Source organism: Polistes dominula, unplaced genomic scaffold (assembly GCF_049000335.1).
Source record: "Polistes dominula isolate Pdom_NZ unplaced genomic scaffold, Pdom_raw_medaka contig_33, whole genome shotgun sequence".
In the NCBI taxonomy this organism is placed as follows: domain Eukaryota; kingdom Metazoa; phylum Arthropoda; class Insecta; order Hymenoptera; family Vespidae; genus Polistes; species Polistes dominula.
Genome location: NW_028300998.1, coordinates 1,316,540 through 1,330,494, shown reverse-complemented (window position 1 = coordinate 1,330,494; position 13,955 = coordinate 1,316,540). Strand labels below are relative to the sequence as shown.

Here is a 13,955-nt window from a genome sequence, read left to right as displayed (position 1 = left end):
TCGGAATGATTTCAGTGAAATCGTCGACCTCCCTACATCTTTCATTTCTTTTTTTTCTTTTTTTTTTTGAAGTGAAACTTCTTAGGCCACTGTAAAGATTACATTTTTTATGAAACTACGTGAAAAGAAAAAAATATGATAGAAATAGGAAGTGAGTGAGATGTAATTCATAATCAAACGATAATTGAACAGAATTATGAAAGGTTCTAGTGTTTGTAGTGAAATGCATATGTGTGTGTGTATGATGAGATACATCGATCGATTATTATTGCTAGATTCGTTTATTTATAGAATTATCAATGATTATGTGACATACTTTAAAAATATTTGACATACCTTAAATGATAGTTAATTAATCAAAAGAAATATGTATTGTAGTTTAAAAATACGGAATATAAGTTCGATGTACTTAATCCACCATTAAACTAACACATTGTCTTTTATACAAATTATTTTAAATTTCTGTCATTGGGGGTTTTTGAATTTACATGACTTTCGATAAAATCAATGTTATTTTATCACAAATATTATTTTCATTATACATTATAATTATTACTTTTATTAACTACTTTAAATTTATTATATTTAATAGTTTTTTCAAGGAAAAGAAAAATCAAATCTAATAAACGTAACGGTGTACAATTTTTAGTAACATCCACTGTATATATATATATGAATCAATTGATTATCTTTTTCACATGTGATGATAATACGAATTTCACTTCTATCGTGCGTGAAAACAACGTACATTCTCTCTTTTTTTCTCTATTTAATCTTTCCTTCTTCTATTTCCTTTTTTTTTTTCTTGCACAAATGCAATGCTTACTAGGTCAACGTCGATTACAAACGCTTAGAACAAAATGAAAAAATAAGAAGTAGCTATCACGGTGAAAAAGAATTTCATCGTTTTATGGCAATTTCTCAAAAAAAAAAAGTATAATAAACGTTAATTTATTTGTTGTATTATTTTATACAATTCTTATGATATTTTCTACCACAAAATGTTAATCGTGAGTAAACTCGATAAGATTAGATTTTTAGTTATAGTACTTTGCGTAGGAGCTTATTTAGAACGATAAAACGAGAAACTTACTAAGGAACCTGTTATATTCAAGAATGTAAGAGAAAGAAAGGATAGATGATAAATAGAAATATATACGTGGGTAGATGTGAATATAGGTGAACTGAAATATATATTTTTTTTTTTCCTTGCTATTTAGAACAATAGAGAATGAGAAATTTTTCATTAGAGAACCAGTTATATTAGAGAGTGAAATACGTAGGTGAAACATATTATAAGTGAACAGACTATTTTGAGGTACAATATTTACATGCAAAAAAAAAAAAAAGAACGAAAGTATTTTATGTAGACATTTAGAAACAATTGAATGAGAAATTTATACGAGAACTTGTTATACTTGATAAAGAAAGAGGTAAGTGGGTGATATATTGAATATATATATATATATATATATATATATATATATATATGGTAAACATGACATTTTGAGTTACAATAATTACAGACAAAAATGACAAAAGTATTTTATCTAGATAATAAAAACAATAGGATTAGAAATTTATATGAGAATTTGTTATATTGTATAGAAAAATGTAATAAGTGATATTGAATAGATATTGAATAGAATTTTGAATTCTAATACTTTTAAACAATAATAACGAATGAATTATATTTAGTTACTTTAAAGAAATAAAAGAGAATTTAAATATTGGGTTGTCCCAAAAGTTTCTTCTTTCTTTTTAGTAATTCTACAGGAACAATATTTTATTTGGTGTTGAATAATTAATGTTTATTTAATAATATATTTAATAATATATATTTAATTTATATATATATAATTATATTCAATAATTTTATATATATATATATAATAATTTATATATAATTTAATTTACATATAATAATATTATTATTTTTATTTATAATATACATATATATAATAAATATATATATATATATATATATATATATATATATATATATATAATTATTAAGTATATATTATAATATATATATAATAAAAATAATAAATTAAAATAATAAATTATATATATATTATATATGTGTAATAAATTAATGTGTATTAAATAATAATATAATTAATAAAAGTATAAATATATATATAATAAAATATTATATAAGAAATATAATATTATAATAATATAATTAATAAAAAATGTGTAATAAAATTATAACATAAATATATATATATATATAATAATATATATTTTATGTTGAACAATTTAAAGTATAATAGTGTAAACGATAAAATAAAATACTATCGATATTTTTCATTAAAATAACAAAATAGAAAAAAAACATTACAAAAAATAAATACAAATAAAAAAAAAAACATACATTACGCATAAAATATTGTTCAACTTATCATCAAAAAAATAGAAAAAAATTTTTGAGACAACCTAATATAGGATGTTCCAAGAGTTCCTAATAGAAAGTCTCTTTCACACTGAGTAAGATCGTACAACAGAAAAAAACTTGGATAATCAGTTTGTTATTGTTGAGCTTCCTCGGGAAGGTAAAGATAATCTTTTTTTTGTTTGAAAAACTAGTGGAAGCTAATGCTATATAAACCGAGCTTCCTTTTACTGATAATTCTTACGTATTCGCGCGTAATCCTATCTTGCGCACGCGCTACAATTGTTTCTTCTCGAGGAAGTTGCATTGCCTTTAAACTATGCCTCGAAATAATTTCTTAATTAAAATCATTGTGTCTCTATTCAATTTATTTCTTTTTTTTCTTTCTTTTTTCTTTTCCTTCCTATCTTTTGTTCTTTTTTTCTTCTTCTTCTTCTTGTTTATATTCCCGAAGTACGCGGGTTTCATATAATACTAGAAACGAACGAATGTTTTTCACGAAATATCCAATACGATTGGCTGATGGGTCGTACAAATATAATATCACATCTGACTGATTGAAGCAGTCCTTTCCAAAGGACTTACTTTCGAACACTGTGTCCTTAGATGGCATTATAGGGCTGGAAATAATTGGGGGTATTTGTGAGAATGGTTTGGGTTGTATTGGCTGTGGTAATCAAGAAAATTTTCAAAGTTCTCCTGAATTCTATCTATTGTCAATTAAAATTGAGAAATTTTCTTTCTTTCAAATCGTTTTTAATTTATTTAATGTTAAAAATAATATTTAAATTACGAAACAAAGAACAATCATACAAATAACCTGTTTGACGTGATTTATATCACATTTATCTTATTATTGTCAATAGATATTTTTTGCAAAATCAAAATATTATTATAATATATTATAAACTATCCTATCTTTTAAGTTAGATGTAACTGCACACGTTGTGTAAAATTTGATTAAAATCTGTTCAGTAGTTTAGGAGTCCATTGCGGACAAACAACGTCACACGTAATTTATATATATTAAAGGTTTATAAAAAGATTAACGTTTACTTACCACACTGGGTCCAAAGGACCCAAACCTTAAGTGTTTAAGCGTATTACTCCAGGGAGGTGTGGTAAGCAATGGTTAATTAATTAATTAATTAATTAGGGATTAATCCTTTGATAAACTCTCATTTGACTTTAACGATATTTTTCTCTGTTTTTTTTTGTTTTTTTTTTGTTATAAAATATTTATTATCATTATAACGTTTTATTCTAATATCTCTATTTGGTAATTCATTAAAATGTGTTTTAACTATTATCAATTGTATTTTAAAATATTATAATAATTCAAGTATTTTTTTTTTTTTATTTAATTGTTTACTTGTATTTAAACATTGATACTTATGAATTACATGCATTATTAATATTTCTGTTTATTATCACGAAAAACAAAATTCCAGTTAAGGAAGATTAATTCATTGTACATATATGATTTTCATATCGCGATTTGAAATAATCAAGATTTTCATTGTAAAAATTTGAATAAACAATTGATATATCTGAACAAACGATATTTTCTAATGTCGTACTTTCACAAGCACATATCAAACGTATCTAGAATTCCAGATTGTCTGTTTAAAATACGAAGAATCTTACTCGGCACGTGCACACGTTCGGTATAATAAATGATTTTACTCGTAGAGATTTGTTAGAAGGTAAAAAGAAAATAAAAACGAGAAGAAATAAAACAACACATATATATATATATATTGCTTTTCGTTTCACTCTCTAGACGGTTGTACTACTATTCTCGTTTAACGTCGACTCAAAGGAAGATCGGAAAAACGATGGAGTCGTCAGTGGAGAGAAGAACTCGACGAAAAAGGACATCTCTGATTCTTCGACGATCAACAAGGAGCAAATTAATGTCAAGAACAGTACCGATAAAGTACAAGACTTAGTGAAATCTGTGAGTAAGCAATATTAGAAAAAAGAAAAAAAAAATCATTCGAATCAATTCGAATTTCTATTCCTTGAGAGTATAATTTATTTTCCAATTATTTTCTTATTACGAATGAAATCATTCATTTAATATTTATATAAGTGTTCTCGAATTATTTATTATTTTTATTTATTATATTTAATTTTTTTATTGATTCGAAAATATTATAATAGAAATGTTAATTGAATATTGTGAAGTCTCGATGATAGTAAACTGATTATAAATTTGATTGAAAACAAATTGTTTCTATTATGTTTGGTAACTTGTCAATTCATTCACGTATATTTAAGAAGTAATTTTTAAAAATGTTTTAAAATTGTTTAAGTATTTTTTTATTAACACTAATTAATATTAAAAATAGAATAAAATTTGGTATCGCTAATAATAATAATAATAATAATAATAATAATAGCATAATAATATATCTAGTATAATTAAAGAATATATATAACATATTATATAATTACATAATAATCAAATAATTAATATATTTATTATATTAATTATATTTATAATATATATATATAATGTATTATAAATATAAATTAATATTAATTACAATAAAGATAATTATATAATATATATTATATAATATATATTACAATTATATTTATATATTACAAAATTATATAATTATATATCAATTTATTAATTAATAGTAATAATAATATTAATATAAATAATATAAATAATATTATATAATACATATAATAATTATATTTATATATTACAAAATTATATAATAATATATCAATGAAATAATTAATATTATTAATAATATTAAATAAATATTAAATTATTATAATAAATAAAAATTAATATTACGGATATATATTAAATATAGATTAAATATAATAATAAATTTTGATGATCAATTTTATTTTTAAAAGGCTTTAGATGTGTCACATAAAAGGGAACAGGTTGGCCAGGTAATACCAACAATACGTAATATCTCGTCGCGACAAAAGTTGCTCATGGCAAGATTCCTATCAAAGAGAACAAACGATAACGAAACAACGACTTCTATCCCAATCGAGAAGGACCAATCTCTCTTCTCCTTTGAGGAGGATAACAGCAGGAGAAACGCTTCGAGAGAATTAATGTTGCCTATCAGTGCTGACATCGCAAAGATCATTTCCGACGACATTTCTGGAGACGAGATGGAGGAAGATGATGAAGATGACGAAGAACAGGAAGAAGAAGTGGAAAACTTAAAGAAGGAAGGAGTGGAGGGAAAAAAGGAGGACGAGAAGGATAACAAGAATGAGAACAAGGATGAGAATAATGACAAAAAAGAAGATGATGACGGGAATGAAACAGCTGAGGAATTGCCAAAGGTAATTTTAACTTTCTTAATTAACACTGATATAGATAATAATAATCCTTACGAAATCACACACCTTCTAATTTTATTTTCTTTTTTTTTCTTCTTTTTATTATTTAAATGTGAATCTTCACAATTTTTTTTACCTTCACGAAAGGTGAAAATTATTTGATACCTCACCCAACATTTTATCGCAATTACGAAAAACATCGTAAAAAATTTTTCAAACGTTTACACATACAAAAAAAAAAAAAAAAGAAAAGAAATAAGTAAGATCTTTTAACTCCCTTAAAGAATAAATTATTTTAATTGGTTAGATCTCTCTCTCCCTCTCTCTCTCTCTCTTGTATCGATGTTAGAATCAACAAGATAAAGAGAATTAACACATTTCTTCGAACTAGTGTTTCCAGCACGTACTTTCACGAGTTTGCATTTACCAAGTTATAATCGTAATGGCTCGTAAAACTTCTCAAAAGGAATTTGAAGAAAAATATATTTACAAAAAATATACAAATCAAATCTATTAACGTTCTCCTTTTATAGATCATTTTCTCTGACGAAGAAAAATATATATATATAATTATTGCATGAGAGATAATACGAAAGTATAATTATCGGTATACACAAACGTGGAATATCTCAATATTCGAAGATCTCGAAATGGAAAGCAGTAATAATGTTAATAATTCCTTTGAAAACGATTTTCTTATTATTATTTTGATCTCGTTAATATTTAAAGTTTAATTTTAATTATTTATTATTAATTTTTTATTATTTATAATCAATTATTAATTTATATAAATATAAAATCGTGTTGTGTTTACAGAATTAATATTATTAATTTAAATATATTATTATAAATACTTATATTTTACTAGGGCTGCTCTGCCACGTGTTGGGGCACCCAAATTCGCAATAAAATAATATTGCAATTATAAATTGAGATATCAACTATCCTATCTTTTAAGTTGGATAAAACTGCACACAGTGTACAAAATTTGATTAAAATCGGTTCAGTAGTTTAGGAGTCCATTGCGAACAAATAACGTGACACCTAATTTATATATATTAAGATATGTTTATTTATTATCGTGGGAAAATATACGCTTCTTTAATATAAATTATCTACAATATATATATATATATTATAATACATAGATATTGATATATTATTAATTTATTCCTATTATTTATAAATAATTATTTGTAATCATTATTTTTTGATGTTTTTGAACTTTATTATTACACGTTTCTTTTTTTTTTTTTTTATTATTTTTCTAATTTTATTGGATTTTCAAGGCACAAGAGTTGCGATCGGCAAGGCCTGCTCCAAGAAGAAGACCCTTTTATCGAATGCCGCCGCCTGTGGCAAATCTACCACCAAGAAGACCGGCTTCCTTCAATAGAAGAAACGTTTATGCAGGTCGGTCTACTCTTTTCCGTTGTGAACGAGAGAAATAAAGAAAAAGAAAAAAAGAAAAAAGAAAGAAATAGAAGTCTCGTGAATGTCGTCATTTCCTTGCCACGATTACTCAGACGAGATAAGGAAAATCGGATCTTTCGCTTTTGCAGATCCACATAGAACATCTCCATTGAGACCATCGAGAAAACCAGCTGAACCAAAGAGGGCTCCCACGGAAAAGGAATGTACTTTTTTCTCGAAAACTGTATGCCTCGAAGCTACAGATTACCCACAGTAAGTACGATCGTTTCATTTATTTTCCTTCCACAATTTAATAAAAAAAAAAAAAAATTTTTGTAAAAATTATCACAAAAACTCATATTTTCTTCTAGTTATTTTACACAATATGTAGTACATTTTAACTTATAAATGTATAAAAGTATACTACATAAACAGAACAAAGTATTCTATATACACACGTCTTTAAATCAACAAATAATTGGCAATAAAATAATATTGCGATTATAAATTAAGATATAAATTATTCTATCTTTCAAGTTAGATAAAACTGCACACAGTGTGTAAAATTTGATTAAAATCAGTTCAATAGTTTAGAAGTCCATTGCGGGCAAACAACGTGACACATAATTTATATATATATATATTAAGATGATAAAGATAATTAATAAACAATAATATATAGTTTTATTTATTATAATTTATTATGTTTTTATTTATAGCGAAGCAATAACGAGAAGTTTGAGAAGTAACAAAGACATGGTGTCAGCTTTATTAACCGATTATAAAATACAAGAGGGAAGATTCGATGAGCATGCTTCAAGTCCATTTGAAAATCGATACGAGAATCGTTATGAAAATCGATACGAGAATCGATACGAGAGTAATGAAATTAAAAGGTATGAAATTCGAATAATCTTCGAAGATGTTTAATCGCATGACGTGTCTCTACTCTCTAAAAACTTCATCGCGTTTTCTTAACACGTTCTACTTTTCATCGGTAAATCTGTTGCATCGTAAAATAATTTAACATAAACGGTAATCTTTAACAAGCGCACAATGATTTATTTATTATGATGAATAGAAATCTGCAGATACGGAAGGATTGATAAAGAAAAAAAAATAGAAAAAATCCATTTTCCTAACCGAGTGAGAACGATATTTTATTTTTCTTCTATGATGCATATTTCGCATCGTTTAATTAACTTTCACCATTAACGAATGTGTGATCCAACCCTATGAAAGAAGATTCTAAAATTGCATAAATACACAAGAATAAATATATATATATATATGACTGATAGAAAAAATGTATTTTTTATTTAGATCTGACAATCCATTTGACAACGTCGAAGAAGGTTTCACCTGTCCATCAACAGTTAAATATGCACGTCCACAATTGGCCAGAGCAGCTTCTGGAATTTGGAAATATATAATAAATACTGGAGAACATACACAAACGTTAAGACTAGAAAAGTGTTCGTAAGTATCATAGTAAAAACCAAATGATTATCATACTCATTAAACAATCATAAAAAATATTTAATTGATAAAAAGATAATATCTCTTATTTTTATACAGAAATACTCGAGACAGTTGTTCATTCATCTCAGAAAATTATCGATCGTCTTGTGTACAAGTTTACAACTATCATCGATTATTAACATGGGATTCGAAATTGGGTCTTCATATGGATATCTTTAAGGTGCCTACATGTTGCAGTTGTCACGTGCATGGTTATTCCGAAATATTTCCACCACATGAAAAAGATCCACCACCCAAACCAAAAGAAAGATTCCCAGGTGCTGAATTTATTATCAATAACGAGCCAAAAGACGAATATCAAGAATTGAGTAAACCCAATCACAATTATGTCAGCAAATACAACAATCCAGTACTAAGCTACGATTCAAATATTGGTATATTTAATAAAAATTGAATAACACATTAACTATTAATATCAGGATGAATAATCAATGATCATAAAACAATCATTTTTTAGCACTATCTAGTAACAAAAGGCCAGTGATCGAAAGTTCATCAACCAGTCGACCCAGTTTTACCATTCCTGGAAGAACCAGACCAAAAATATCCTCATCCATTCACAGACCCTTTGATAAATTACCTCAACAACATGCACCCAATACGAGAGCACCTGGATACATTGGACCACTGAACAAGGGACCTTCTAGGCCTACTAGACACAGACCACCCTTCAGAAGAGAATCTAATAATCAAATGGACGAATCTGTTGATAATCCTAACAATAGCTCGATCACCAGGTCAGTTTTCTCATCAGAGATGAAAGTATCGAATACTTTTGAAAATTAGTACAAATTAGTATAATTCAACTTTATTAAATATATTTGAATTTCTCTCATTTTTCTTAGTTTCTAACAAATTTCACATTTCTGTATTATTTAATAAATAATAGTGTTGGATTTTAACAATAAATGTTGTGTGATTTTCAATCATCAATTTTAGAAAGTCTACTAAAGTGTTCTAAATTTATAAGATTAAAAATTTAAGATCACAACTTTGTAATTTATTTTCTAACAGTAATTTCAACTAAATCACTATTTCCATAAACACAGCATAATTCTATTTTAACCATTTATGTTGTATTTGAGATTTGTCTATTATTGTCTTTAACTTTTAATTAGACATGAAATTTAAATAAATCACTTAATTAAATACAATATTAATGAATTATTAATATCGTGACAACGTGTAGGAACTGTCACGAATTTTATTATACAATTTAATATATACCAAATGATTTCACAAATGAACTGCTTTTTTTTTTGCAGATATAGTCAACCATTTGACCAAGATATAAACGCTTCTACCAGATTACAAAACGGTGGTTTCGGTGATGAAGAATTTCAAGAACCCCAAAGACGAATCAATTATAATTATCATCCAATCTTAGATTTCTTTAAACCGGAAGCATCGATGTTACAATCTACGGAGATCAAATTCCCATCGCCAATATCCGATATTCCGAATGATTCGACGAATTCTTGGAAACCAATGTTAACGTCCTAGAATATCTCATTATCTTCTATCAGTACCTGACTCATTGTTCTTTAGCAAAGAATTGTAATTATGTCTTCGTTTATTCGTTATTTATCGAAATTCATGATCGATTCGAACGATCATGCATTATATAAGGATAAAAGATACTAAAATAGATAAATTTCATATTATTTGTACATATGTATGTAAATCAAATATACAAGGTGTCCTATGTACTAGTGGTACAAACGAGTAATAGGATAATTCTACATGAAAAAAAACCTATGTCAAAAATATTGTCAATATGATGATATTTCTTGTATCAGTTCTAATTTAATACTTAACTAACAATTTTTATTGCAAACTCAATCGCGTATAAGTCTACTTAACGATTTTTCAAACTTATTTAACTTGAAAATGAAAAAACATTCTATTCTACATTATCAACTTAGTTTTTCATGTAGATTAATCACGATCTGTGAGTTCGCTTGTACCTCAAATTACAGGACACTCTGTATATATATATATTTATGCGATAACGAATATAAATTAACAACGAATTCGAGTTGAAATATCGGAATACAGTATTGTATTCGTTTACATTAATCTTTTATTAAAGATCACGAATCGACTTAGATAAATGATCGATTTTTTTGATATTTATTATTATATATTTTTATATTTCTTATTTATATATTAATTTTTAAGAAAACTAAGTAAATTATCATGCAATTATAATAAATAAGTATATATATATATAAGTATATTAGGGGTGCCCCGTCATGCGTTGCTATGGTTCACAATCAGTCCGATTCACACGTCTTTAAGTCAACGAATTACCTTATACAACAAATAATTCGCAATAAAATAATATTGCGATTATAAATTGAGATCTAAACTATCCTATCTCTCAAGTTTGATGAAACTGCATACAGTGTGGAAGATTTGATTAAAATCAGTTCAGTAGTTTAGAAGTCCATTGCGAACAAACAACGTGACAAATAATTTATATATATTTTTATTTGAAAATAAAACTCTTCGAGATAAGTACTTGAAACAAACAAAAAAGATATATTAAAAGAGGAAAAAAATTATTGTTAAACTTGAATTATAGTTAAGAGGACAAATTCTTCGAAATATCAATGGTCGACGACTTCTGCTCGTTTAACATTAGAAATAAGGTTAAAGTAATTTTTATTTGAATAAAAACATAGAAGCCAATTTCTCTCCTTCACGAAGAGAAAGAATAAATAAAAAAAAAAAAAAAAAAAGTAATCTAAGTATCGAAATATTTGAAATATCGTGAGAGATCAAATAAGACAAAATGCGAAAAACGATTTACTTCACTCGGTCGTCCGTGAATCCATTTGTCTCTCGGCAAAAGTTATTATCTCGCTCGTTACCGCGTCGATTTGCAAAGCGTGACGATTCCACGCCGGATGCGTTTCGACTTTCTTCCTTCGACCGAAACTTCCAAAGAACTATGATAGAACTAACGTGTTCTCAGTTGAAGTTAAGAGAGTTCGTAGCCCTTTGAATACGTGTAGTATAAAACGTATTAACACGTTTACAGTGTGCTGAGGCATCATCTTATATACCGAGTGTTTCATTTTAAATAACTAAGTATCTTTTTTGATCTTATTGGTTTTATAAAAGAAATATTTTTCATAAAAATAGGTTCTTTTTTTTTTTTTTTTTTTTGAAGATAAATTACATTACATTATTCTTTTTAATCTCATATAAGGTGCTATCAAATGACTTATATATATATATATATATTGTTTTCATAGATATTTCATCAAGTTATGACACATATTAATATAATTTAATATTAGTATTTTACTATTTAATATTATATTTGTATTTCTTGTTCTCTCTCTCTCTCTTTTCTTTATTACTTTGTAATAATATTAATATTGTGCTAATATTAGTATATAATATACGAGACTAGGTGGAACAGTTTTAAATCTAACATGAAAAATAATTTTTACTTTTTTTTATATATATATATATATAATAAATATGAGTCTGAGCAATAAAGAATTTTGTCTATGTTAAACTTAAAACCTAATTTTATTTCATTTAATTTTATCCACGTATATAATATAATATAATATATTTTTTTTTTATAATAATATAGCTTTCTCTATATAATATTACTTTGTGTTTAGCGTTTTGAATTTTTTGTATCTGATAATTGTGGTCGTGCCGTGTCGTGGTATGCTCTGCTATATGCTATATTATATATTATACTTTTCTTATTATATATTACTATATTATTACTACACTGATATACATATATTTATAAAAAATCTTTAATAACATTTTGTAAATTAAAAATATACAAAAATTTTTTTCCTTTTCCGTTAAATATTATTCTTGTAAATAATAAAATACAAATTTTCTTAAATATTATAAAATAACTTTTTTTTTAGAAATGTATTAAGAAATATCTACAAGAAAATTAATTTGCAAGTCACTAATAATCAGCATTTAACACGCATTAATATTATACATATATATATATATGAAATATGACTATACAATGCACCTAGTACGTTGCATTTTCTAACAAGCGAACAAAACATAATTGAAAATTTCAATTGAAACCTTAGATCGAGATTTATCGTGTTAAATAAAAATAAGAGAAACGAAAGTATCCGTAAGTGGTACCGATATTATTATATTCTATTTTATTATTCCCTTTCTAGTAATAAAATCGGAGGGTACTATCGAGAGATAGTAAAATCGAGTCGACCGTCGACGATCTGCTGCACGCTTCGTGAATAAGATCTTTAAAGTTAACTCTACCATTTCTCACCCTACCACTACTTTTTATACTAAGCTGCTAGAAAATATAAATCAGCTTGACGCGATAGTTATTTCGAACAGTACGACGGAAGATTTGGTAAGAAACGAACTAAACTAACAATTGAATTTCATTGAAATAAAATATTATTTATTTATGATGGATATTTTTTGTTTGTTTGTTTGTTCTGCTACAATTGTGAAGTGAAATATTCTTGTGCATAACGTGACTTTGAATTTAACGATAAGTTTAAGAAAAGAAAAAATCCGAATTATAATGATTTATCGTGATTTATATATTAAGGAATGGATATAAAATCGATGATTTTCTTTCTATTGGTAATTAATATAATTTGTTGTAAATCATTAGCGATTCAAATCTATCCTAATGATGATAAATTAATTCAATCGGAAGAATTTACAATTAAAAATGATCCCAAAGGAATGACAACGACTGAAGGTTCTTCTTCAGTACCATCAGAAGATATAGAGGAACCAGTAGATCATAAAATACCATATTCCGAACACGAAGATCCTAAAGATGTTCCAACGAAGCCTAAATATATTGCACCAGGTGAATGGGCGAAGCCATCGAAAGATACAAATATTTCTTTAGATTTTGTACCTACGAAAGTTTATGCTCAAGTTAGAGGAACTCATACGATTAAACGTGCACCAAGAGAAGAAGCCATTAAAGAAGCTGAAACAGACGAGGAGAAATTAAATGCATTAAGATTACGTGAAGTTGTCAAAAATTCTAAGATCAACACGGTTTATACCGAAGAAGGTTACGAGGATTCTGCTTATGATCATGCTGGACACATCAGGGATGCTGATTTTCATGAAGGATTTGCTAGAAAACTTAAAAATCGATTGAATGAGAAACACGAGGAGGAGAAAAACGAACCGGATGAACTTGAAGATTATGAAAATGATTATAGCGATCACGATGAAAATGGTAAAGAAAATTCGCGTGAAAATTATGTGGAATCTA

The 13,955-nt window shown here is 26.2% G+C and overlaps 1 protein-coding gene across 1 annotated transcript; it reads left to right on the top strand.

Annotated features, from left to right (window-relative positions):
• Positions 1-5,292: 5,292 nt before the first annotated feature.
• Positions 5,293-10,527, top strand: NT1 (Neurotrophin 1). The gene is made up of 8 exons (XM_089173462.1): positions 5,293-5,728; positions 7,015-7,138; positions 7,288-7,411; positions 7,858-8,034; positions 8,462-8,617; positions 8,717-9,054; positions 9,138-9,417; positions 9,946-10,527. The coding sequence occupies exons 1-8, from the start codon at positions 5,366-5,368 to the stop codon at positions 10,181-10,183; spliced, it is 1,800 nt and encodes a 599-aa protein (XP_089029588.1). The 5' UTR covers positions 5,293-5,365; the 3' UTR covers positions 10,184-10,527.
• The last annotated feature ends 3,428 nt before the right edge of the window (positions 10,528-13,955 follow it).